The 26,680-nt window shown below is 43.7% G+C and overlaps 1 protein-coding gene across 2 annotated transcripts in view; it reads right to left on the bottom strand.

The window, feature by feature from the left end:
- SFMBT2 (Scm like with four mbt domains 2) overlaps window positions 1–26,680 on the bottom strand; it is a 70,178-nt gene that overhangs the window by 24,914 nt on the left and 18,584 nt on the right. For both annotated transcript variants that reach the window (XM_074869715.1, XM_074869716.1), the window contains 8 exons: window positions 23,368–23,469; window positions 22,567–22,714; window positions 17,343–17,425; window positions 13,672–13,798; window positions 7,891–8,004; window positions 6,575–6,617; window positions 5,928–5,998; window positions 4,586–4,725 (listed from right to left, as the gene is read on the bottom strand). In XM_074869715.1, coding sequence (XP_074725816.1) covers window positions 4,586–4,725; window positions 5,928–5,998; window positions 6,575–6,617; window positions 7,891–8,004; window positions 13,672–13,798; window positions 17,343–17,425; window positions 22,567–22,714; window positions 23,368–23,469 — 828 coding nt within the window. The remainder of the gene's footprint in view (window positions 1–4,585; window positions 4,726–5,927; window positions 5,999–6,574; window positions 6,618–7,890; window positions 8,005–13,671; window positions 13,799–17,342; window positions 17,426–22,566; window positions 22,715–23,367; window positions 23,470–26,680) is intronic.

A 26,680-nucleotide genomic window follows, 5' to 3' on the forward strand; every position in this document is an offset into this window, starting at 1 on the left:
GAAGCGTTCTCAGGAGGTACCAGTGATGAGGTGCAGTTCAACATAGCATCACAACCCTTCTCCCGCTCAAGTCCAATGATCAGCATCCTTACAAGGAGAAACTAAATTTCCCTCCTCTGAAATATGAAGCCCACATTTCCTACCTAACAGGAGAGACCCTAACTACCAGGCTAGCCTCAGGCAGGACAGTAAACAGTTATTTTATTTTATTTGGAATAATGACATGTCTGTGGGACAGAGAGAGAAGGGGAAAAAAAAAAAAAAAAGAAGAGTTCTTTGGTATTCTTTCATTAGATGATCAAAGATCTAAAAGTGAGCTTTTGTTATAGTCAAGGTTGTAGCACTTAAGTGTTGACAGGCTTATGACAGTCCATGACATTTCAAAAATACAGATGTCCAGATCCTAAGTTGGAGGAACTACTACAGAGGAGCTGAAGTCCACAGCTCTTGGAGAATGTCAGTGAACCCTCTTGCAGAAATGCAGTTTATATCTTTCCAGACTACAGAGGTTTCTGCCATTCCAACATTATATCTGATCCCTAATAATGCCATCAGTCCGGTTCAACCATATGCCTAAGGCTCAGTACAAGCTTCTTAATTTTCCTGAGCACTGTAATTTAATTATGCAAATTTCTCCTAAGAAGTCCTGCTGTGCTCCAAAAAAATTCAAGTTGCAGAGTGCGGTAGTTTTCCTTCACAAATGCTGGCTGATTTCTCCTGTTTGTATCAGTTGGACAGTCACATTACCTTTAAGTCCATTTTCTTTTTAAATAGAGAAAGTCTAAAGTGTCTCAAAAATAGTAAGAGCAGTAAGCAATGAGGCTAATTAATCTTTACAGCATATTTCCCTAAGATATGGTGGGTTATAGATCAACCGAAGTCTCAAAAAGACACCTCATTTTGTTTTACAACGTTGCCATGGTAAGCTGTTGGCATAGATGGAAGAACTGTTCAGAAGTATTTTTTTAGATATTCTGACCCAAGAACTAAATCTAAAGCTGACAATATGTTTAACATAAAGTTAGCATTTATTACATATCTTAGCTACTATACAGTCAATATTTTTCAGCCCAGATGCAGCTGTTGGATGGCAATAGTTATGTCTCCACTGTATTTGGCTCCAAGTTCCAACTTTTTTTCCAAACAAGTATCTCAGAAATGAGATAAGCTTTGCAGCTGATGTTAACAGGCATTACCACCTCACTTGCCTCTTGGGGCGAAAGAAAACACAGTAAACCACTGGTCCCAGCAGAAACTCGTGCTGACACTAGGAACAGTGAACAGCTAGGCTTTAAAAATAAGTTTGGCACTAGATAGTACAAGAGTTGCTTGTCACTCACCAAAGGCTTTGCATGGATGCAAGGATACACGCACACGAACACACACAGAATTAAAATCAGTATTTTTGATCATACTATTGAATAAGTTGCAACTGCTCTCAAGATTTTGCTTGCTCAAGGGCTGACATTCTGGAAGGCACCTTAGTAGTTTCCTCACTGCAGAGCTCACAACCTCTGAATCCAACACTAGGACAAAGCAATTGGGCAGAACACGGAAGAAACGCCTGTTCTGTTGGAAAAGAGGTGCTGCACAAAACCAAACCTATCTGTGCTGCTTCCCTCCCAACACTCCAGGTGAGAACAGCCTACAGTACTCAAATGGAAGGAGATGCTCCACCACAAGGGTATCTCCTAACCTTGTTTAATCCAGAATCAATCAGTACTGATCCACAGCTATCTCACTATTAGCGTGCAGGCGAGTAGCACCAGTTTGTTTGGAGCTGGATCCAGGACGATGCTTCACTGCATCAGTGATGGAGGTAAGGAAGGACAAGACCTCGTGGGAAAAGAGGGCTGAGGAGCATCATGAACTACAGTTGTGCTGCATTTTTTCATACAACTCTCATGGTTGAGTGTGGAGGAAGGCAGAGGATGAGGAGCTAGTCCCTCAGCACCCAGCCAGGAGCAAGGTCTCCCATCACCTGGTGCTAGTGGGGAGAGGCCACTTACTTGCTTCTTGCTTTAGGTAATCCAGGCCAGGGAATGGGGCAGGAGTTTGTTGTTCAGCTGTTTTTAGTCTGGGGTTTCCATCAGCGCCAAACACAGCAGCATCTCCATCACAGAGACTGCTGCCCACTGTGAACTGGCTGGCAACCAGCACAGATTTTTAACTACCGTCTCTAAAGGCAGTAAGTTATGGCTGGAGACCAGAGCGATTTAAAAAACTTTCACCAGACTGCTACTGACTCCGCTCTTCCTTTGTAGTTTTTGTTTTGCCTTTCCCACCCTCCCCTGTGTGCTGCCAAAGTAAATCCCATGTATAATTTATCTATTCCAGACAAGTTATGCTGATGCATAATTTACAATGGCCTGCAATTATCCTATATAGTGAGAGAGAGATAATTGTAAAGCACTTGCATTCTTGGGGCCACATTATCAGCAGGTGTAAAGCAAGACAAATGCATGAAGCCCAGCACCGAGACTGAGTTCAGAGGGATGGGGCCCCTTGTGAGCTCTTCAGCTGTGCAAAGCCTTGTGGGTGTGGTCTTGGGCTGGAGGAGATATCTCCTGCGCTGTTCTCACCACTCAGCTCTGCAGTCCTTTCGGGTGCTCTGGCAGCTGCTACAGATCTTCATCTCAATGCAGCGATGTCTTCTTTACCACTTCTTGCCTCCTCCATGTGCTGGGTACCCCTATCCTCCCTCCTGCCCATGGTTCTCTGAGCTGCTGACACCTCTCTCATCTCAGCAGCAGCTGATAGGAACCAGATGTATCTCCCCTACAGCAACATCCTGAATGTCTTCTCTTCACCCTTTCCAGAATTTGGACCTGGTCTCTGAGGCCAGAATGAGCTTGAATTTATCTGCAAAATAACACTGACCAATGCTGGGCCATTGCCATTGTCCTGTTCCTTGGGAACTTGTTCATGTCTCCAGAAGCAAGATGCCCATGTCTCATTGCTCCTTCAGCAAGCAGTTCTGTAAGGAGGCACAGCAAGAGAAAATAGGCTTTCTGTAGGAAACTCAGGTTGGTTTCCACAGTTGGTAATCAGTCCAATTCTTGAGGAATTTGGAGAAGCTGGTGTTAGTCTATGCAGCAAAGCCCTAAGATGGGGAGGACCTGGCAGAAGCTCTGCACTGCTTATGTTTTCAAAAATCCAAATTCTAGGAGGAAAGGAGGAAGAAACATTAGCATAAGTATTGACTGTGTATGCCTCATGTTTCCTCCGTGTTGTTTTTTCATTGCCTATTCTTCAAGTAGCAGCAGATTGCTAACACTCCCTATCAGCAAGCCACTATGGACTTGCTTTCAAATTTGGCAGCTGTCAACTTTTGCTGTGCAACCACTTTATCCTACTTTCTGCTGAAGGCTATTTATGACTTGCTTCTTTGAGACCCAAGTGTCCCACCTGCAGCTGGATTACTGGGATCTCTTCATGGCCCAGCTTTCAAGCATATGAGACAACCAGCAGTGCCATTGTGTATAAAGCAGTGCATGTAGGTGATGGGGAGGTGAATGGGGACACAGGAGTCACTCTACAGTACAGCACAGAGGTGTTTTCAAAAGTGGTCGGTGATCTGGGAGGAATCTCACCTTTCATGTGTGAAACCAGGGCTGGGTTTCACCTCATTTCAGACAACTGCAAACATCCTGAGCTGGGCACTGAGGGTCTTACAAATACATTAGATAAATGGACACCCAGAAGCTCCCATGATTTTCCATCAAGCACAGAGGGAGTTCAGATACATCCCTGCATCCACATCAAGGGTGAAAGCTGGAAGATCTGGATTTCTAGAAGATGCAAGTCAAAAAGTCAAACTGAAATGGTTTGGCACCAATGGCACGCTGCTTATCCAACAGTACCATCTTGCTGTCCTCTGCCACCTGCAGTCACCTTCCCTTTCAACTGTATGTGGACTGTAATCTTTGTGGAAAATGTTTATGCATTCTTTCAAACAAGCAAACTTTTCTCTGAGGACAACAGCAAGCACTCAACGCTCTGGATTTGGCCCAAAGCAAGAACTGATTGGGTCAGGATGAAGTGAACAGATGGTGGTGCTCTGCCATCCCTGCTGCGTGGGATTAACCCATCCACGTTCAGCAAGAGCTGAGCACACCACAGCTTCCACTCAGCACATCGCATACAACCCTGCTTGGATTTCTGTCCTGTTCACTTTGGATCTTGACGGTTTGGGCCCCATCGGACCATGGTCACACATATAAAGGTGTCACTCACACTGAATCTGTTGGCCCAACAGCATCATGGGTGCTGAGAAACAGGTTGATGGTAACAACCACAGAGGTCCTCTTTGGAGACAGCTCTGGACAGAACATGAATTATCTTGCATAGTTAGACAAAACTTGCTCCCAACCAACAAAACTCCCCTGTTTCAAAAATGTCACCTCTCACATCAAAACCCGCAATACATATACCTACCCTCTCTTCCCAGCTTGCAGTTTTGACTTATGGAAACCACTAGAGAGCTCCAGGACAATTTTGAGTGCATTCTTTTCAAATTCTGGCCCTGGTAACCCATGACCCATGTTTTCCCCTGAAATCCCCCCGAAAGATAGCTGAGCCGTACCTCTTTGAGGACCAGCACGCACTTGCCAGGCCCGACAGACTGAGGTAGCTCTGCTATTCTGCCTTTGTTTAAATATGGACCTGAGAAGCAGCGGTGGTTGATGTAGAGCTGGGGGCAGCAGTATCTCCCATTGATGGTGCCTGCAAGGAGAAAGTAGCATTGATGTGCGTGTAGCACTTTTGTATAATAAATCAAGGGCCCTTCTTCTTCCTCCTAGATGTGGGAAGGAGGAGAGAAGAGTAAAGGAGGCACACAAAGTCTTCCCTGAGATAGAAGGTAGAGACGCCTCTGCTACTCGAATCCATCTGACACAGGAAAAGCAAGTGCTTTTAAATAGCAACTGATTTGTCTGCATACCCTAGCAAAAGGAGAATCGGGAAAGGATTTCATTCATAATGTGACCCGAGGCTCTTTCATAACTCACATCACAGAAGGATGTGAGCGACTCAGTTGTAACTGGCCAGAAAGAGAATGTATTAGCTGCCCCTCAGTGATATGGAATCGGCTTAGGGAAAAAATTCAGGTGGAGAGCTCTACAAACCCCTCTTCAGCTACTGCCCAACCCAGTAAGCACTGCGGTGCCATTCCCCTGACCCAACATGGGTCTACAGAACAGTTTTCTTTGTCTGGGCTCTAGGCTAATTACTCTGGGCTCTTTTATAGCCCATGGAGAGAAGTGGGTACTTCTAGACACGGTTCATGGTGCCATCCATGTGGTTATCCACTTTTCGGTTATCATACCCAAAAAGAGCCTGTTTCTCCCCATTTGATTGTAACGGGGCCCTGTGATGCTGGCTCAGATGCCAATGTGTGTCCTGCAGTCTGCTGAAATAAAGTGAGTTAAATCCTGCCCCTCCTGCTGAGTCTATGCAATTAACTGGATGAATACTGCACTCTCAGAGCCTCCTGCCATTGCTGAAGGGGAGAAAAATTTGCCTTTAGCAGAAGTAGCAGCCATGCCACACAGTCTTGATGCTAACACAGGGACCCATTAAATCCTGGTGGAAGCAATTTCATTGATGCCAATTAAAAAGTTGCATCCATCTCCACCAGGGCTTCATTAGCCCGGCCCTAACATCGTTAGCTGAAATGGGCAAGCTGCAGGGGAACTCTGCTAAACCCAGCAAGACAAAATGTTCACATGCAGAGGACCAGACCCTCACATGCTGTACATCAGACACTCCTCATGCTGTTGGTGGGTCCACACCACCTTACACCACCTGAGGATGTGGTCCCATCTCCCCACCGATATGACACACTTGATCCCTTTTTGGGGTCATCCCCTTCCATACAGGCAACAGGTCCATGAAATAAGGATCCTGCTGGTGCTGAGCAGCCTTACCTGTTGTGTCTGGCTGAGGAACTGGGCAGAGGTCATGAGGTATTTTCTCAACAGGCACTGTGGATGGTAACCTGTTAAACAGCAATTCAGTGTATTTAATAGTGTCAGATGGGGCAAAGGGGCAGAACCAGCCTTCAGGCTGGACTGAGAAATACACCAGCACCTGCCTGGACCAAGGAATGGAGATACCTCAAATGCAACCCCACTTACACATGGTTTATCAAAGCCCAGGGCCAGCATATTGCTGAAGAAGGAGCCAGATCCACCCCTCCTCCAAAAATACACTCTGGGCTGTGAGCTTCAACCCTTCAGGCTGCAAATATTCACATGTAAATCCCTTAAATTCTAGTTTCTAGAAACTGCAAGGGCTAGATAGGGAAATGCCCTCCTGGTAGATGTCCATCTTCCATAAGCATCCCTTACTGACCATCAGACACTGGCTATGCAGTCCCAGCCAGTAAAAAATTTCTATTACAAAGACTTTCTAATACGCTCACAAATATTCGAGATTTAAAGGAATCCCCCTGTTGACTCTGCTGCAGTATCTGGGCAGTAGTTAGCAAAGTCATTCAGCTGATGTGTATTATCTTCCCTGGAATACCTGATGCATCCCCGTAAAAATATCACCTTAAATAACAAAAACTTACTGCTTTTCTGGTTGCACAACTGCAATTCTTCTCTTCCTTCGCACTGTGAAAATGAAGCAAGGAAGAAAAAAACAGTTTTGTACCCTTCTGTCCTATAAAGTATACCCATAATGCATAAAAAGCTGTATAAATGCACTGACTATAAAATGACTTCTAACACAATGAAATGGTACTTAATTACTATCGCCATCTTCTCTTGGTATTTTTAAGTAAGTCACTACATCATTAAAACCTACTTTAAAGCTGTAATAATACATTTAATCTTTCCTCTGGAATGTTAATATTGTGTTTTATGGGATCAGTATAAAAAAAAATTAAATAAAAACACAAATATTTTTCCATACAGAAACACATATGGATAAGATTACATTTTACAAGCATGATTACCTCCAGCATAATTTATCCCTAGCTATAAATTGCGATAAGGCTGCATAATGTTGCCATAGCAGTATTCTCCCAAATTAGGCCCCGGCTGTCTGATTTTTAACTTAAGCATATTTAACTCTTCAAAAGGGTTGACACATTTTAAATTTGCCTTTCAGATGTTAATTAATATAAACAGCGAGGCTAATTTTTCGTCTGGTGGCTTGAGATCGGGGTTGGATAGTTTCTGCGAAGAACAGGAGAACAACACCGAGCCACCAAGCACTCATGAACCGCCTTCAAATGCAAATGGAAAAGAAAGAAATTGGTCTTAATATGCACTGGAGGCAGGACAAAACACTACGGGCTTAATTGTGCCGGGAGAGATTTGAATTAAACACTAGGGAAATCTCTGAGCTGGTAAGGGCAGTGAAATAATGGGATAGATACCCTGGGAAGGGGCAGAAACTCCATCACAGGAGGCCAGCAAATGCTTCTCCATTTAGATGGAGCAGATCCTGTTTTGGACAGGGAGCACCTGGATGGCTTCTTTATGTCTATTCCACCCTATATTTTATTTTTCTTGTGTCCCTAATTCACTCAGCTGCCCCAGTGAACTTGGCTCAGCGCAACAAAACCTGGTTTCACTCTGACAACCCCACTGCAAACCCACAAGCCACACTGTGCAATCCCAAACCATGTAACAGCCTTTCCCAACACAAGCAATCCCAGTTTTAGAGGGACTGATCACACAGACAGTACAAATTGTATAATACCAGTGCTGCAGAGTGTGGTCACTCATTAGATTTATTACTATTTATTATAGTACACTTACAGCCTGGTTACCAGTCTGCTAGTTAGGCTGGTAGTTTCAAAAATTATAGACATAAGACAAACTCCCTGATAATCCGTTGATGTAATATCTACACTGCTTGAGGTTTCCATGTACTTACAAACAGCTTTGTGTGGTGGAGTTAGGTTATAAGCATTCGCTTCACACCAGCCAACAGGGAAAATGTCCATAGACTCTACATCAACTATGTACTCTGGAGAGGGCATCTGTAAACCTATAAACACAAATTTATAATGTAATTTAGACATGGAAATACCAAGCTCGGAGCCATTTGAGCATTCATCATGAACCAAGGGAAGCAAATGATGGAACATGTAAAAATAAATCTGCTTCCCTGTATCAAAATCAGGCATCATTTCATCTTCAGTTTTGCACAGACAGCAATGATAAGACTGTTGCATTTACAGTGCAATGTGATTCCAGAGAAAATTCCCATTAAGAGCCCACTAAGAGTGCGGAATGAAGCAGCTGAAAGGCCAGGAAGGTTCAACATGCATGACTTTTACACAAAGATGGCCTGATTTCCCCCTGGGTCTTTTTTTTTTTTTTTTTTGTAGAGTTGCACAAGCTGGTGAGCAGAAGGCCAGTCGGGTGCTTGCTCTTACTGGTAAGAGAGTGCACATGGGCTGTAACAGGATGATAGCTGATACGATAGGCCTTTATGCCCCGATGCCCCCTGAAGCTTTTTCATGTAGTTCTGCCCTTGAGTCATTGCTTTTAAGGGTTGGACATGGCCACTCTTCTGTCTAGAGGTGTCATGAATTCTCCTAGGGCTCCTCACTACAACATAACCTGGTCACCCAATAAGGGAGAGGCAGCATAAAAATCCCAAGTGGAACAGATGCACTAAGATCTCTGGCATAATACTGACTCTAAAACCCCACTGAAAATCTCTGCTTAAAGCAAATCTCTTCCAGTTTGGCTACTGTGTCTCCTTTAGAAGACACTCTCTCCTGTCTTGTATGTGGGTCGTACTCAAAGACCACTGCAATAAATGGAAATATTCCCACTGGCTTTGAGTTCTTTTGAAAACAACTCTGGGTCCTTAGTCAAGACACCATTTAATTACTCCGATTCAAGTCCATCTGTGCTGGCACAGCCTGGCCAGCAACTTCACCCTCCTCTGCCATTTCTACCCTAGGACCTATAGCTCCAGCACCAGCATGAGATGATCTCCTAATAAAAGAGACCAAAGGATCAGCAGCTTCCCCTGCAGCATCCTTGCCTTTGCATCTGTTACAGCATCTTTGCCTCCTGCTTAATGCAGGAGAGCTTGACTGTGCACAGCCAGATGACTATGGGGAACTTTCCACTAATGAATGTTCATCAAGGGCTTGCAGTGTAATTGAAACAGTAATTGAACTTTGTGATGGGAATGGCATTGAGTCTGAGATGCAGCATTTGGATCAATCTTGTCTCTAGTAATAAACTTGATGCACTCTGAGAGCGTGTGGCTGTATGAAAACCCAAAGGAAGCAGGAAAATAGGTGCTGGTGCTCACACTGCTGGAGGAAATAATTTAAAGAATGAAATCATGATGTCTGCATAGATTAATGGATGTCTTCATGGTATTTCTCTGAGCCCTTCATCATGTTCACGCATTATACGTTGAAGATACAATCTCTATTTCACTGGGATATGGGGAAGGGAAGAGGATGGGATGAAGGCACATGATACAGGACACAACCTGCTCATATGAGCCGCTGAGCCTCAATGCAAGGTCTCGCAGCTGGCACTCCCTGCAAAACCATTTCCCTCCACAAGAAAATATCAAGAGGTCACTGCTCAGTTTGAACCTGATGAAAGCTGCACTCTCCAGCGGGCAAAACATTTTCGCCTAACACCGCAAATCCAGCCAAGGAACTGACATGAGAACTGCCGAAGTCAATGGCAAGTCATGCACAAAGTGAGCAAGCCATGGACCAAGCCCTAAACGGAGCAAGAGACAACACAGGCCCCGCTGAAATTTCATCAAATCTGAGAAAATCCTGTATTTCCATTACTGCAGCTGTTCTACAGTGTTTTTCTGAGCAAATAAACAGATCGAATGCACTTTCCTGCTTGCAAGCAACAATAGACATGACATGAACATTTTGGTTTTGAAGTTTAAAGCTGCATCTGCCCTGACAAGCAAGGAAGCACCATAATGTCTGTCCTCCTGCAACACCGCTATTCCTCTTGTAAGACATATTCACAGCTACCCTGTCCTCCCAGGCACTGCTTCTTCCCTCTGGCGATTGATAACCCTGCCTTCCACTTCTGACATCTTACTGCTTCTTTTGGCCTTGCTCATATAAATGGAAAGCAGCTTGTTTGAGACTCATTAGTTTCATTTGCTGCATTTTATGCTGCCATTTTCCCAGACTAAGAAATGTCCATGGGACTTGAGAGGTTAAATGGAAAATAAGAGAACAGGGAGATTTGAAATAGGGTGAGGAAAACTTCCATCTCCTGCTGCGAATCCTATTGGATAGGCAGAATAGAGCAGGAACTCTGGAAAATTCTCAAAGGGAAGATTATGGAAAACCTCCCTGGAGAATTGATTAACAAAAGAATTTTCCTCAAATTCCTAGGCCGTGCAGAGAGTGTACATTATTACTTGCATAAATTCACACCAGAAAGCTACAGTTTTAAAATCTAAAATGAACCAGTAAAAATTAACAATGCAGATGATGAGTAATAAAGTAGCAGAAAGTGATGGGATGCACACAGCCTCGGATCAGCCCTACGCTTCTTTTCCACCACGGGGGAACTATACTGCTGCTCATTAAATGCTCACCCTGAAGTTTACAGAGTTTTGCTACTGTACAAAGCGTGATTTATTAAGCAATGTTCCCTCATGTCTAACTCGATGCTGCTTAACTACTGCGTCCTGTTTTATGGCTGCAGTTTGGGCTGTCAAACAGCAAAACTGGGAGGGCAACAATGAAAGCTTCAGACGCCCCCATGATAAATGGTGGGACTCGAGGTCTTCAGTGATGGGTTCCCGTGGTAGTTGGGGAGTCTTGCTGCTACCAGAAAATAAATAATCAGTTAGAAACAATAGTGTATTAATGGAGTCAAAAAAAATGCCACAGTTCAAGCCACATTTATTTTACAACTCTGCAAGCAGGGTTTGGAGGTTTTTTTTAATGCCTAGTTTTATCCTAACACTGCATACTGTAGTCATGTATTTCAACAGCAGCAAAGATTTCTTTTTATTTTTGCAGTCTTTTGCATCTTTTCCTTTTACTACAGATCATTCTATTCCTGGCATTGAGATATAAAACAGGCTTAAAGCATCTATATATCAGAACTCAAAAGACAAGGAGATGCACACAGGGTTTTTTTTTATGACAAGTTGTAAAAAACATCCTTTAAGAAATTAAAAGAGTAAAAGGCAGGGAGAAAGACATGAGGGAGGGGAGCAAGGTGGGAGTGTGTGGCCCTCTCCCTGCCTTTAGTCTTGGAGGACTAGTTGATTTAAAGACCCAGGAAACAGCATGTCCCATTCACTACAGTGGGCAAGAGTTTAGTGAATACTGAGTCCCTTTGAAAGTATTACAGCTTATGGGTAAAAAAAGAAGGGTTCCCAAACCCCATAAAATCTGCATATAAAAGTGAAGGCACCTGGCCATTTAAGAAGGAGAGTTGCCAAAATGGGCTGGATTCCTTGACCAGATGGGTCAAGGAATCCAGCCTTAGTGAGAACTGCCTTAGTGAGAACTGAATTTCAAGCATTGATTTCAGCTCTAAAAAACATTTGCCATGTGTCCAGACTAGACTGCCGATGAGCTTTAGCAACCTCGAGTCAGAAGGCAACCAGTTGTCTCAGATGAAAAAAAAACTAAAACCCACCATTGCACACAGCTCTACCAAAAGCAAAGATGCAAAGTCGTACCTGCTCTGTACACTGGAGATAATCACAGAGGAGACCAACGGCCTGGGGTGACAACTACACGTCAGGGATGGAGAAGGATGACAACCCAGCTCTCCTCCATCTCCCACCTCTGCTGCATTTGGGCACATGCCTGCAGATCTGCTCTCCACAGACCTTAGCCAGCCCAAACCACAAGGCTTAGCAGCAAAGACACGAGAAGCACGAATGATTTGGCCTGCCAAGCTTTAGGTCAGAAGGAATCTCTCTTTAGGTAGCAATTGAGTTATAAATCTCTGAGAATGGGATTTACCATGGAGGTGTCAGGAAAGCCTTGTCTACCATATAATGCTACTTTTGCAGAGCTAAACACCACAGAACATGTACCTTTCTTATATTTTAGAGCTAGTTGCTAGCACAGATGAGGTACTTTGGATTACCTGACAACGTTTTTACTAACTTTAAGACCTTTGATTAGAGACCTTTCCTCTTGTAAAATGGCACTGCACATTGTCAGATGCTGAAATACTTCTTGGGTTATTATAATCAACGCAGCACAATGCCGACGGTGATGACAATACAGTTAGTATCAATCTGGCTTCCACTGTCTTCCAGCCCCAAAACACTGAGAGCTGAGCATCTTGCAGAGGAGGGAAGGTGACGTTTTGTGCACATCAGGCTTGAGAATTCATCTCACATGGGATGTCTGCAAGAACTCCTTGTCACGACCCCTGTTCCTCTGTCCTTTCTGGAAATTATGTACGTGATTATGGTTTGTTGTCCCATTAACCCTTTCCTAGCTGCTTCACTCTGGAAGGGCCAAAATAAACTTGCATTAATCTCTGAGAATGAAGGTTCACACTGCTTTCGCAGAAGCAATCTTGACAGCATCCCAGATTTAATTAAGGGACAACTCATCTGCCTTATGCATTCATCAAGAGGCAGAAGCACAGGTCTTACAGAGGCTGGTGATGAGTGGGACTACGGGCCACCAGAAGTGCCTTTGATATTTTCATGGTTCTCCAGAAGCAAGCAAAGCATATTACATTTGTAGTTGACGTTGACCCAACTACTACTGATTTCAGAGGGAAACTGAAGCTCTTACATCCCTTATAGATGAAGCCAGTAGCTTCAAACCATAGTGTTACTTTCATAGGCAAAATTTAAACTATGTTGTGACAACGATAGATGCTACAACAACTTTATGGTTTATCACAGTGCCCATCAAAACACTTAAATGAGCATGGCTTCCTGCTCTCGGTGACTTTCAAATAACATTGTTTTTAAAGCAATAAGAAGAAGAATCACTGCTTGGTTCTAAATTACACTTACTTAAGAAGTCCTTGCCCAGATGAATTAATAAAGTCCCAAGAGCAAAACCACATAAAAAAATGAGTTCATCTATACCTTACTTCAAGACAGGTGGAAACATAAGTTTTCATATAGTATTACGCTCTGCTAGTTTTTCAGCACTCTCCTAATACTGCTTGTACAGTGGCAGTGTTCTCCATGGGGCGACGGCATTCTAAACTCTATAGAGTTACCACCTGCAAGATCTCTCTTAGATCAATCACAGGGAGGAGTGATCTCAGCATGCGATGGCCATGGTGAGGAGCAGCATGTATTAGAGAAGTTTATGGACCTCTAGGTGAAAAAAAGGAGTGGAATGGCAGGAATGGCGTTGCAGAGGGACAGGAGATCCCACGAGAGTGTGCTGGGAATCACAGTGGAAGTCTCAGCTGCACAAGCGAGGCAAACATCCACTCCCAGGATGGAGGGTCTATCATGACGGCAGTGAGAATGTTTCTGTTGTTCGTGGAAATCATGCTGGTAGAGTCTACACAGATGGGAGGGTGGAAGATCTTGTGGCTCCCTCAGGGAGAGAGAAGGGAAAGGTAATTCTTTATAACAGATTATTGGTCGACGTGTATGAAAAGGAAAGGCTGGAGAAAGCAGTTTTGTGCAGAGGACAAAGGACAAAATTAAGAGAGCCACACAAGCACAAGAAGCCTTTACATCACATACCTTCAAGGTGAAGCCACATTAATCGTCCTTTAACTGAGGTGATAGAAGCGACACATATCTCTGCAGGGTTCCTGGGGTTCACTGCCTCCAGTTTCATGCTCTTAGTAAAGCCACGGCTGAAGGATGTCTGAAAGAGTCAAGGACCAACATTGAAGCATGGCACTGCAGCACTGCACGACTTTAACTAGACTGTCCACTGGGAAGCATAAATGTAGCATGGTTTGCTTTTCACTGGAAATGCAGGAGACACTGAAGAACACAAAAGCATCCAGATTGAAAATGGAGCTGCTCTGGGCACCCATATAAAAAAAACCCCAAACAATAGCAACAAATCAGGAAGCAATGTATTTCATGGTTTATGCCAATTCCTAACTCTCAGAGACCAGAAGGAGGTTACTCCACAACCGGTCCAAGGGTATTTGAATGCTTGCTAGTGATGCATTTGCAGTCCACCATTGTTGATGGGATATTACACAGAGCATTCCCAGATGTGCTGCGCTTAAGCATCTCTCACCTTGCTAGGAGAAACCTTGTAAAGCAAATAAGCCATCTTGCTTGAGATCAGAGAAATTTCTTCACATATTTAGTTGTCCAGGATGACTGAGGCCAGAAAAATTTGAGTAACCTGTTCAAGTACATTTTATTTCATGGAGCATTTTAAGCTCAGTCTACAAGGTCCTCCTCTGTAGACTTCAGGTATATAAGTTCCTTGGCTGCAGGTTGGTGTAGATGGAGCCAGTCGTATTTACTGCTACAGCAGTACCCCTGTACACTTAAATACAGCACCAAAGAAATGGGTCTTTAACAGGTTACCTGAGGCCCTCACTGCCCTCCTACTCCTCTCCAGTGAAGGCAGTCAGGCCAGATATTACAGCAACGATCCCCAAATGAGCAGTCATCACCCCAAGTAAGAAACACAGGACCAAAATGTGAGGTCGTGAGCTTCTGAGAAGGCAGCATCCCCTGTCATACTAAGAGTTTGGGAGCCTGAGAAAAGCTACAGTTCAAACCCATTCAGGTACCACTGCTGTAGGCTAATGTATGCCTTGGCAAACTGCTTCAGTCTGAGGTTGGCCTGGCCACATGACAGCAGCAGGCTCCTCACCAGTCCCTCCTGCTCCTGCCAGAGGCAGGATGGCTCAGTCCTAACGTAACAAACCACAGCTCCTGTTTGTAGCTGTTACAGGTGATCCCAAGTGCAAGGGAACCCCAAGATCCTACAACCCTTCCCAAATCCTTCTCCACAAGCCAAGCCTCAAGCTTTCATCCCTACCCTCTGTCCCTTCGAGTGCCCCCTCTCCTTTCAGTTATGCTCAGTCCCTTCCCAATACTCCCACCACCACTATCTCTAAAATGCACTGATGCAATACCAGTGGTCATGCCATCGCTTCCTTCCCTTGCGTTTTCCTCCCCTCCATCCTACCTGTTCTGCACCACATCAGCTGTGAGTGCTTGAATTTCTCTCTTTGCACACAGTAGCACAAAAAGGTTCCCTCTCTTGACTAAGATTTTGGCTAATGATAATTACAATGGGTAGTAACTGTCACTGACTCAAAATGACACCAATCCCTCATCCAGCAACCCCATGTGAGCAACTGGAAGCCAGACTCAAATTCAACCCTTCTGCTATTTGTACAGCACCTAGAACCATGGGAACTTCACCTTAAACAATCACTGGGAGCTCTCTGTAAGACTAAAAACGTCTGGATTTGGTCTTTCTTTTCATCAAGAGGCCTTCCAAGAACGTGCTGCTAGTCTCAAACATTTCTTGGACTGTCGCAAGCCTTGCTCAGCACACAGATCAGCTTCACCCTGTAAAAGCTGCCAATGGCCAGGACTGCAGAAAAGCAGGGTGAGTTTGTTCAAATGCCTTTTATGTTGCCTAACAAGGAAACGTCATTTATCATCACACCGACTCCTTTCATTGCAATTCGGTGCTGGAGGCTAATTTATACAGAATCAATGGCAAAACAGTTAGCCGGGAGTTTATTTTACTAAGCATTTGGTCATGTCAATCCATTTCATAAATGCCTCTCCTTGTTAAATATCCCCCCCGGGGAAACAGTTACAGCATATGCACTTCCAGCACCACGTCTGGCTGCACTAGGTGGAAGATGTGCTTGCAATACAGCTTCTGTCAAAGAGCCGCTCACAGCCATGAAACAAATGGACCGGACTGCCAGGGAGGTTGCACAAGCGACAACAAGATTACATCTCTCTGCAGAGAACTGTGTTATTGAGAGTGAAAGAATAACAGACACATGTTCATCTGATGAATGCTTCCTTAAAAAAAAAGGAGAAAAAAAAAAAGTGCTTAGACCTGATTTAATCTTTAGAGGATATTACGCAGAGACTGCTCCCAAGGCTGCCAGTGCTGAGAGCACAGATCCATTACTTGACAAAATGAGGAGATATAAAGAAAAGGAAGGGGTGCTTGCAGAAAAGAAGAAATGCGACAATTGTCCCGTTCTACTGGTGTGATGCAGCGTTGTGCAGCTTCCCTCAGCGCTTTCAGAAATCTTCGCTTAAAGTCCCTTGAGACAGAGGGTTTTGCATAGGATGACACAATAAATGGGGCAAAGAAATCCTCTCATTTGATTCCCAGGTCAAACTCTGCTGATGATACAGGTCTTCTGAATTCATCAACAAAAAGTCTTCAAATTCATCAATTCACCATCAGAGGTCTGTTCCAAGCCAGGCTGCCCTTGGGCCACCACAGATGAAGAAGGCCATGCAAACACATGGCTGGTGTCTTGTGAGTCCATTGTGCTTTCCATAAACAGCCTGTCCCCTCGCCTTCTGACTTCTGAGTACCCTGAAAGGCTATGTAACTCCCAGAGGAACCTGCTTGTTCACTGTTCACACCACCTCTGTATTTTGCAAACCCCTCTTGTGCTCATTTTAGTACCACCACATTTTCAGTTATTGACGGGATCTCAACTTCCATCAGTTGATGGGATCATGAAGAAGAGCACCAGGTTATTGGAAAAGGCAGAAGGCTGCATCTGCCTTTCACCAAGTGATGAATACCTGTCAGATCAAGCCACACCAGACTGTCATTGCCAGAAAACAGCCTGCAAAAGACTATTTCCAGAGCTCTGAATCTTGACGGCCTCCAGCGTAATGACGTGCTGCTCACTCCTACATCACTATTGCTGTATCAAGGAAGCACATGAACTGTCCCAAAGACCAGAGCATCTGTGCGGGTTAATCACTCTTCTCACACTCTGAGCTCAAGAGTTTCAACCTTAGCTTTTAAACGCATTTAGTTTGGTTAAATGTATCCCCCTGGGAACCAGAGAAAACACCCAAAATGTGAAAATGCCAGATGATACCATGCAACTTTTTTACCTAGTTTATGGGGTTTTTTAATAGCACCTGAATTACTCGTAATGGTCAGTTGGATCCTTCTTGTGCTAGGTGCTGTACAAAATCAGATTGGAGATGAAGAGCAGGGAATCTAAATGAATCTGATAAAGACAAGAGTAAGATAACATTTTTTTTTCCTTTAGGGATGGAGACCTGAAACACTTCTCCAGCTTCCTCCCTAAGACAGACTCATGGTGATCTGGGGGAACCTCCCAAAGCTTGCTTGCTGCAGCTTTTCTGTGCAAGCTCTTTTGTTTCACATGGATTGACAGGAGTGACGCAAAGGCAAATAGAGAACTTACGTTTCTAAAGCACAGGTGAGGCGCTGCCTCCGCTCCACACTGCTTCTGGTAGTCTGCCCAGTCAAAGTCCTGGCCAGAGTAACCTGCAGGATGACAAAACGGGAAGTGCCATCAGCCACCACTTCACACCAGAGAAAGCACATGAAATGGGCCCCAAGCAGATGACCATTTGTGTTGCAGCATCCCATCCCGCCTCAGTGAACTGTGCGATATCATCTGACAAGTTCTCTGGGCACCTGTTTATAAACCATGAGAGCCAATGCCAACGCTTCTCCAGCCCCTACTCACACACCTGCTGCCTTTTGCTTTGAAAACTCCAGGTCTTGGTTGAAAAGTAATTAAAACATATTTATTTTCCTTATTTTCCCTTTCCTCTGAGCATGTCCCAGGCTTTAATAAACCCATAACTACCCAGAAGTGCTACTGTTCCCAGTTTCCAGATGGGGCTAGTCATGGACTTCTTTCTCATTCCTTTAAATATCTAAAAGATGGGATTATGGAGCTGGACATCAAGGGTCCTTCAGAAGTGGACAAGGAGAGGACCAGCACAATCAGAAGCTGATCCATCCTCTCTTTCAAAGCATGAGATAAATTCTCCTCTTTCTTCATTGATATGGATGTACCCTCCATGACTGATTTTCCAGCAGCTCAGCATACGTGAGCTGAATCCCATCATAGTAAGCACGTCATCCAAGCTTGTATAGAAATCTGGAGTAGAGCAGGAAAATGAACGCAGATTTCCCAGCTCCCAGACTAAAGTCTCAGCAACTAGATGATCATTTCTGCTTCTAGGAAAAAAAGGGAAGCAACATTGATTTATACGAGCATCTCTCAAACAGTCCCATCACAGAGACAAACCAGACCTCTGCTCATCCATTCTTCTTACCTGGCTATTTAGGCAATAAACTCTTGGGTCAGAAAGGGGTTTTTTCATTTGCTTTTGAGGGTTTTTTTGACCACCTCTTAGTCTGTATTTTTACAGTGCTTGAAACCAATGAGTGCTAATCCTGTCCAGGGCCCTGTGACGATACTGTCGATACTCTAATAACATTATTGCAGAACTGCTCTCATTGGGAAGTTTCATGAGTCACTTAAAGGCCAAATTCTCCCCTCAATCTCCCTGCCTGGCATCTCAGCCTGGCCTCATTTCACAGAACATCCCTTAATGCCTTTTTCATTATAGTCAAAAAGGGACACTCAAGATCAGATGGGAATGAATCATTTATGACAATGAAAATTGTGACATTTTTTGTAGGCAAGAAAGGACTGGAATACTGAGTGGAGTCACCTATCAGTCACCCAGATCCAAAGAAAGGAAGTAAAACTTTTGAAAATAAAGTCCCAAGCATCCAGCTAAAATGCAAGTATCTGGGATAAGATGAACTTCTAATCCTAATGATTGCCTATATGACAAACAAATTAATGAGATAAAGCCTTGAGCTAAGGTGTCTCTCTCTGTGGGGCATGAAAGTGCATAATAATTGGAAAGCTAGAATTTCCTACATGCACAGGGAAGTAAAAAAAGACAACTACTTATAGAGAATGTTCATTTTTCAGACCAAAAAACTATCCTTGCACTGTTTTTTAACAACCAATTTCTGCAACAGTATTTTCTTCCTGCATTTTCTCCCACCTCCTTTTTTCTCTCCAGTTATTTGTTTGCCAGACACTTTTCAGCTTCATAAAATTAAATGAGAAACAGGAGGAGAAGTGCATATCACTTCACATCAGAAGGGGATTCATCTGATCACATACAGATGTTTGCACTGGAGACGCCTATAGCTGTGCCTGTCACCCTGGCTCCCTGAAGAGTCAACGGAGAGACAGGCAGATCTAGAGGTGATCTGTCTGTCCTCCTGCAGAAGGAGCAGAATTGCCCTGTGAAAGTCCCTGTCTCTCTCCATTGACTCCAGGAGAAGCCAGGGTGACAGGCTCAGGTGGGGACAGTCACAGCGTAGTTGTCTACATTAAATCACCTGGGGTCCACCCCAACTACCAGAGCACATTTCCTTCAAGGACCCAAAAATCCGCCCACACCCATTCTCTAATCTCTAATTTAAACACCTCATGGACTGGTTTTGAATCTTAATTGCAAGCTATGCAAAATCTTGGCAGAGTGGATGAAAAGGCATATTGACAAGGTTTCAGTGAGGTATAAAAACTTGACTGTGTTGACACCGCACAACCATCTGTTGGCTTGGCCCTACACCACTGAAATTGCTGGAAGACCTTTTGCTGCAGAATTCAGCAGGAACGAAACCTGGGAGGGCAGTTAGAGAGTTTGCCATAACTCACTTCAGCAGCCCAACAAGGATGGCTCCAAGAGGAGCATACTCAGGAACTGGCTGCAAACAAGCCTGGACCTGTATATGGCCTTTCCCTGGAGCACCATGATGTAAGCTGAGTGTGTACCTTCATTAGCACATGGCATTCACATACTGTTATCCTTTAAGGCTCAGCCCAAGTAATAACATTCAAAGCTTTGCTTGCATAATTCACTTGCTGCTCCCCCAACACGTAAAAAACTCATTGTGTTCTCTACCTCAACCCTCAGCACAGAAGAGCCCAGCAGTTCAACTGGAATCAAACACAACAATACAAACGTATTGGGAGGTTTTCGAAGTGGGATTTCCTTAGTAAGCCTTACAACTAGGAGTGATACCAAAATGTTTTCTCCCCTCTTAATAGCTCATAAAAAGGAACAATGGTTGCTACTCTGAAGGGAAGTGGTCTACAAATCTAGCTCTAATAAATATAAACAGCGCTTGTTCAATGTTTATACAGCAGCAGTAAATGGGTATTCATTTTTGGCACTGTACAGGAAAATACTGCTCTCTATTTCTAGTAGCAAATGTTTGCACCTCCTGTTCATGACTCATCTACTGTATGTTTGGCTTCAACAAAGGCCTGATAGGCAAAAAGGCAAGAGAATGGTTATCAGACAAATAAAGAACTCTGAACCCAAATATCCCAGCCTGGCACACTGTTCCAATGAAATAAAATCACTTAATTTTAAAATCTGAAAACCTCCCTGAACCATAAATTAACCAAAAACCCAAGCCCAGAATCAGCAAAGAAATCTTTTTCACAAAAAGAAAGAGAACTTCTTTCATTGTCATCTTTTGCTCCATAGGAACCTCTTGCCTTTCAACAGGGAGAGCCATTTGGGCAACACTAAATATTGTCAATATATTCTCTGTTAAGGGTGATGCTGGTTGAGAATGCATAAGCACTGGGGAAGCAGGAGGCTGGTCAAATCTGGTGAGAAGAGGCAGTTCTAAACACCCCAGGGCAGGCAGAGCTGTCTAGTGATTTGGGTGGAAATGGTGGGATTTCTCCTTCTGCAGACCTGCTCATTAGCAGCCAGCTCACACCACAGCCATCCTCACTTTCACAGCATTGCAGCCCTCTCATATCAGACCTGGTTATTTATCCAAAGCTGGTATTATCATGCTCAGAGAAGACTGGCTCCCTCAGCAGGGGTTTGGACGTTTTTCACTTTCCCTCTGCTTTCTTTTTTTGGTGGTTTGATGCTTTTTGTCATTTTGTTTGGTTGTTGGTTTTTTGGGTTTTTTTCTAAAAAAAAGAAATCATTCTGATGTCTGATTATATTTTAGTGACTCAAAGAGCATGTCTGACGATGGAAGAGGTTTTTGTCACCAAAGGTGCTAAAATGAAGTTTGGGCATGCAGTCCTCATACACAGAGTAGGAAATACAGCAATATATAGCATGAATCTATCTGCCACTTACTTCGTGCCTTTTTAATAGCTTCCCTCTGGGACTTCTGATCTGACAGCAGGAAGCAAACTCTATTTTCATCAGGGGAACGAGGGAAGACTTTCTACACTTTCTCAGGAGCCCAGGTGGACCCCAGGCACCAGATAACTACTTGCCCCTTAGACCTTACCGGCCAAGTTGAGAAGTATCTGTATGACAGATGTTACAGCCACTTCCGAAAATTCTGGCATCTAAAAGCGAATTTGCATGCACATGACCCGTAAAACATCATCTCAGACAGGCTTTGTGCCAGCATGGATTGGAAATTATTAGGCCATGACCCTGTAAAGAGAAATGTCTGGCCTATGGTCTGCTTTAGTTAATTAGCTGGTCTGGGGGAAGCTGCATGTGAATTCAGGGTGGAAAAAACAAAACGTTCCGCTTACTTTCATTTTTAGCAACTTTTCAGGTCAGTATCAGTGAGCACTTACACAGGCATTATCATTACACCTGGACTTAAGCAGAAGGGAGCTAAAGTATCCAGACAGCACATCCATTTCAGTAAAAGTAAGAGACAAATCATGGATGCACCATATGCAGCTGCACGCACAGGACTTTGGTGGGAATTTCAAATTACACGTGCTGAAGAGACACTCTGGATATACACAGGAGGACTCTGAATCTGGTAGGGAACAACCCTTTGTTTCCCTGTGTTTAGCAGCAGCATACTTTTTCCAAAATGAAGACAAACCTGCGTGCGCAAAATTTAGTGGGATTATTTTTTGAGGCATTTCTTTTTCTCCCAAGTAACACCAATTTTTGGCAAAGGGTCAACATCTTGGTCAGCTTCAAAAATCTAAAATTCCAGAGAACCAACACATTTTGCAAGCGAAGAAATATGGCTAAGACACTGCAGGTGGCTGTCTGCAATTGCAAGTAATTAACTGCACTGCTACAAAGTTGGGAAATAGCACCGTTGGAGGCTATTTCTCCTGGCTCTGACCTAAACGCTGCCTGCAATTTGTCTTCACCGGGGATTTTTTGAGACAGCTAAGGAAATGCCTAAACACTCCTGTGCAGGCAGCTGCAAGTTTAGTTTAGTCATTCAGATTTAGGAGTTTTGCTTGGCCTCGGTGGTGTACCAAGGTGGATGCTATAGGGAGATGCCTGATTTGCCTCTAGTATGATACAACTTTTAATGCTCCTTTCGCTCTCTACACACACAAAGTATTGCTAAGATGCATTTCACAGGAATTCACTAGGCTTCGGTATGGCCTGCTTCAGACTACAAAGCATATGGACATCAATCCACCAGCAAGACACATTTGCAAAGATGTTCATGGGCTGGTATGAGCCAGAACAGCCCCAGTGACTCAACAGTGCTACTCTGGCTCAAGACACTTAGGGTGATCCTCTGCAGCAAACAGCATCACTGTTTTAAAGGCAATAATAACAAGCAAAATCCCTTCAAAGGAAACCTGAAAATCACCAAGAAGGAATACGAACCCTTGGGAGGTGTGAGATTGACTCCGTTTTTAAGGCACCACTGTATTGGCAAGATCCCTAAGGAATCTGCATGGCAAAGCATTGAGATTTTGCTGGGTTCAGATCTCAGGTCATCAATGGTCACTTGTAAATAATGATTGTTAAAAACCTAAGGGGTGAAGAAGACAACAAAATCGGAAGTTAAATTTGCTGTAACGTTACGAAACATGGAAAGCTGAAACAAACTGACCCTGAAATCAAAGTACTTCTGAAAATAACCTGCTCTCACCTAATACTTCTCAACAAAGTATTTCTACCAAAGAGATCAAAGCCTGAGTTTTAGGGATGGGTAAACTGAGACAAAGGAAAGTGCTGGGGTTCAGGATCACTCAGTGTGCCCACAGCCGAGCAGGGACTGCAGGAGATCCTAGAGACCCCAGACACTTCCTCTCTCTTGCCTTTGAGAGTGTGGATTAAATATCCAGCTATCCAGCTACCCCTCTTCATCCAGCTGTTTTATTTCAAGTTTCCCAGGAGGAAAAGAGAGGGGAAGCAGGGATAAAGGAGGGATCCCCTTTTTCTGCATGGAAGTGGTAGATAGACATGTTCATCCCCACGGGATCTAAGTGCATATATTGTCACCTGGTGATGCTTGTTGGACAGAAACAATCCATTAATAAGGAACATCCATGGATTTTAAATATATTTCTTAATGTGTTCTACAGCCAATGAAGTAACAGTCTTGAGTTTTCCTAAATGTGGTGGAAATCAGTAAGAGGACCCTAATCAGGCTCTTTTCAGCTCTCCTTTCTGGGAGCTCACCTTGGTCACTGATGCAGGACAGATATGAAAAGGTTCCCTCATATTCACTGCCTCCAGCTTCATCCCCACAGTGAAGAAGTGATTTCTCAAATCAGCATGGTCCTGCAGGAAGAGATAGGGAACAGGAACACACAGTGTGTCAGCACCATCCACCAAGGAGAGGTTGATACATTTGAAAATCTATTTTACATGTGTCACCTAGGTTATTACCAGATTGACTCCCAGCTCCAACTGGGCACTCCTGGTCCTGTGTTCTTTTCATGCCAACCCAACCACAGCAAGAGAGGGGACAGCCTGGCTCCCAGAGCAGAGATCTGCAGGAGCAAGCCTGTCATATCTAAAGCACAGCGTGCATCCATCTCATCAGCAGCATCTAACTTGAACTTAGTCAACAAGGAGATCACGCTCACCAAAATGAGAACAACCCTGAGAAATGGCTACTTGAAAATCTCCCCTGGGCAGAGCTTCTTTACCTCTGACAGTCACTACCATCTGAGAGCAACTAGAGGTCCAGAGGTGTCAGGACTCAACCTGAGGTCCCCCAGAACATTAGTGCAAACAGCTCAGGATGGCCCCAGTTTACCCTGATGGATGTCCAGCTCCTACAGGGTGCCGAAATAAAGACCTAGGCTGGTTTCGATGTGCTGCAAGATGGGAAGGTCTTTTCTTCAGCCAGGAGACTAAAGGTGCACTAAGGTCCAGACAATGAACTCGGATCCAAAATGTGGACTACAAGAGAGCATGCTGGTGGGAAGACAAGCAGCTGTGTTCACATGCCCATCACAACACTTTCACCCAGGATCAAACCTGGATGCACCCAGAGGGTTGCACACAGCAGCTTTGGGGATGGCAGCAGGATGCAGTCCCAAAACTCAGAAGCAACCCAGAGGTTCAACTCCCTGATTTGCCACCAATTTAGTGTTTAACATCTATCAAATTACTCTATCTCTCATGACCCCTGTCTAATAGGTGTACAAACTGGCACCCTAGTGCCAGAGTAATGATCATATTTTGTGTTTATTCAAGAAAGAAGTCCTACAGTATTTCTAAACCATCGGTGCATTAGCCAATACAAGCATAAAAATAGATGATGTTAAATATAACACACACATCCACACGACTCCAAAATTAGATAGCAAGCTTTCTTCATGTATAAGTGGTTAGCAATGCCATTCCCATCTACATTCATTGCTACATGTTGTATTCTTGTTCTAAAATGATTTTCTATTGATCCAAACTTGTATGTCATTGTGCTCTCTTTTCCCAAGAACTGTCTTCACTTGTAAACTCAACAACCTCTATTTTGGGATCTTATATTCCTGGTGCCATTAGAGATAAGGATTTGTACATGCTCCAACCACGGCTAAATGAATTGTTGTTTTCATCTTACCAACTTGCAATGTTATGGAGCCTTTCCTGTGAGAACCAAAAAGCAGTCAAAAAAAATCATAATGGATTTAGTCTCACAGCAGAAGTATATACTGATGGGGAAGTTGAGGAAGATTTAGAAATAATGGTTAGTGAACTAATGGCTGAAGAAGCACACATTCAGAAGTCTGGGTGTGCCGCAGTGTAGCGTAACCATCAGCCATACTTGCGCTTGCTGGCAGTCACTTCTGTATCACTAAAGCCCCAGAGAGACAGGAGACTCATTTCTAGCAGCTTTGCACAGACAATGTTTTCATTGAATAAAAGTCTGAATCAAGGAAGAGAATCTGGCTCCTTATACACAGAGGTTTTGCAGTGCCACAGACACATCGGACAGACAGGTTGCCATCGTTAATACTGAAAAGGCTTCAGCTGGGAAAAGATGATGGCTGCAAAAATCAGACCTAACCAGCACTGAACTTCAAATATTCAAAGGCAGAAAGTGTCTGGACTGAAGGGCTGCCTCCTCCTGCATGAGGATCCACACCTGGCGTCTCTTAATCCTGAGGGCGAGATTGTAAAGAAAAGGCGACTTTGCAAAATGTACATCTGGAAGTAAGCTTACACTGCAGCATCTTCCCATCAATAGTTCCAGGATTCAACTCACGCTCATATCCAGCTTCAATACATAACAAGCCAAGATCCACCAAAGTACTTAATCATGTTTATCTTTAAACATGCAAGTAGTTTCATCAACTTTAAGTGATTTGTTGATTGAGACCAAAATATTATCGAGACCAAACCATATTGCTTCTTATTTTTATTTGATCCCACTTCTTTGGTTCTTCTTCTATTTGTTTTGGCTTTTTTTCAAAAGGAAAAAAATAATCAGGTAGGAAAAAAAAAACCAAACTAGTAACATTTAAAGCTACTTTACTTCAAATGCGTATCCCCTTTTCTCCACACACTATGTACCTTAAGATCAAATCTCCCTTCTCATTCAGCGTAACATGTAAATATCTTCCCCATTAAATTAATTGCAAGAGTGAACTCGCAAGGGGAGTTCATGGGCTCTCAGGTACATCTCCCTTTTGAGGGTCAAAATCCTCTTTGAAGCAGGAACATACATTTGTTTGGAGAAGGGCTGCGAAAGTAAAAAGCTTGTCTGTGTTAAATGTCATTTTTGAGATGGAAAAGCTTTCATGGAGAAAAAGCCTTCGTATTGTACCTCTCCGGCAAATGGTCAGGGTCTGGCTATTTGATCTCTCTCGTATAATTTGCTAAAGAGGCATCAAAATTTACCGAAGCAGGCTTAGATTTTTGCAGCCACAAAAGGAAAAAAAGATCCTGATGCCGTTCTCCAGTTCCAGTGCTGGAGTTGCCTCAGCCAGCAGGGAATTACTTTGTATTTGGCATATGCTCCTCTTCAGAACTCCAATTAATTTACATAATTTCCAAGAATAGGTTCCACAGAAGTGAAGGCAAAGCTTTTAATTAGTATTAGACTCAAAGTGATACACTGGATAATGAACTGCTCTCTCCTCCCTTTATTCACATTGACAGGAAAGACGTATGTTTAATAAAAGCAGCTACAAGAGGAGGACTGGAGGGGTGAGACTTTCCCCTGGTCCACACCAGGCTCCACAACAGAGCAAAAGAAATGCCTGAAATGATTATGGGTGGCAGAATCCAACCCTTTACCGCTATTTCATGGCGTTCAAAGCCACCTAGAAGGATGTCACCAGTCATTATGTTCTAGCAACTTCTCTAAGCCAGTTTCAATTTTCTTTGAAATGGAGATGAACATGCAGAATATTTTTGACCAGTTGGAGCATTTTATAGCCTCGTGCATAGTGAACCTTTACTCCTACTGGCATTCAATGCTTCCCAGGTGCAGCCCTACTGACCACACAGATTTACACCAGCAGATTGCCTGTCCCAGGGT

Source organism: Strix uralensis, chromosome 5 (genome assembly GCF_047716275.1).
Source record: "Strix uralensis isolate ZFMK-TIS-50842 chromosome 5, bStrUra1, whole genome shotgun sequence".
In the NCBI taxonomy this organism is placed as follows: domain Eukaryota; kingdom Metazoa; phylum Chordata; class Aves; order Strigiformes; family Strigidae; genus Strix; species Strix uralensis.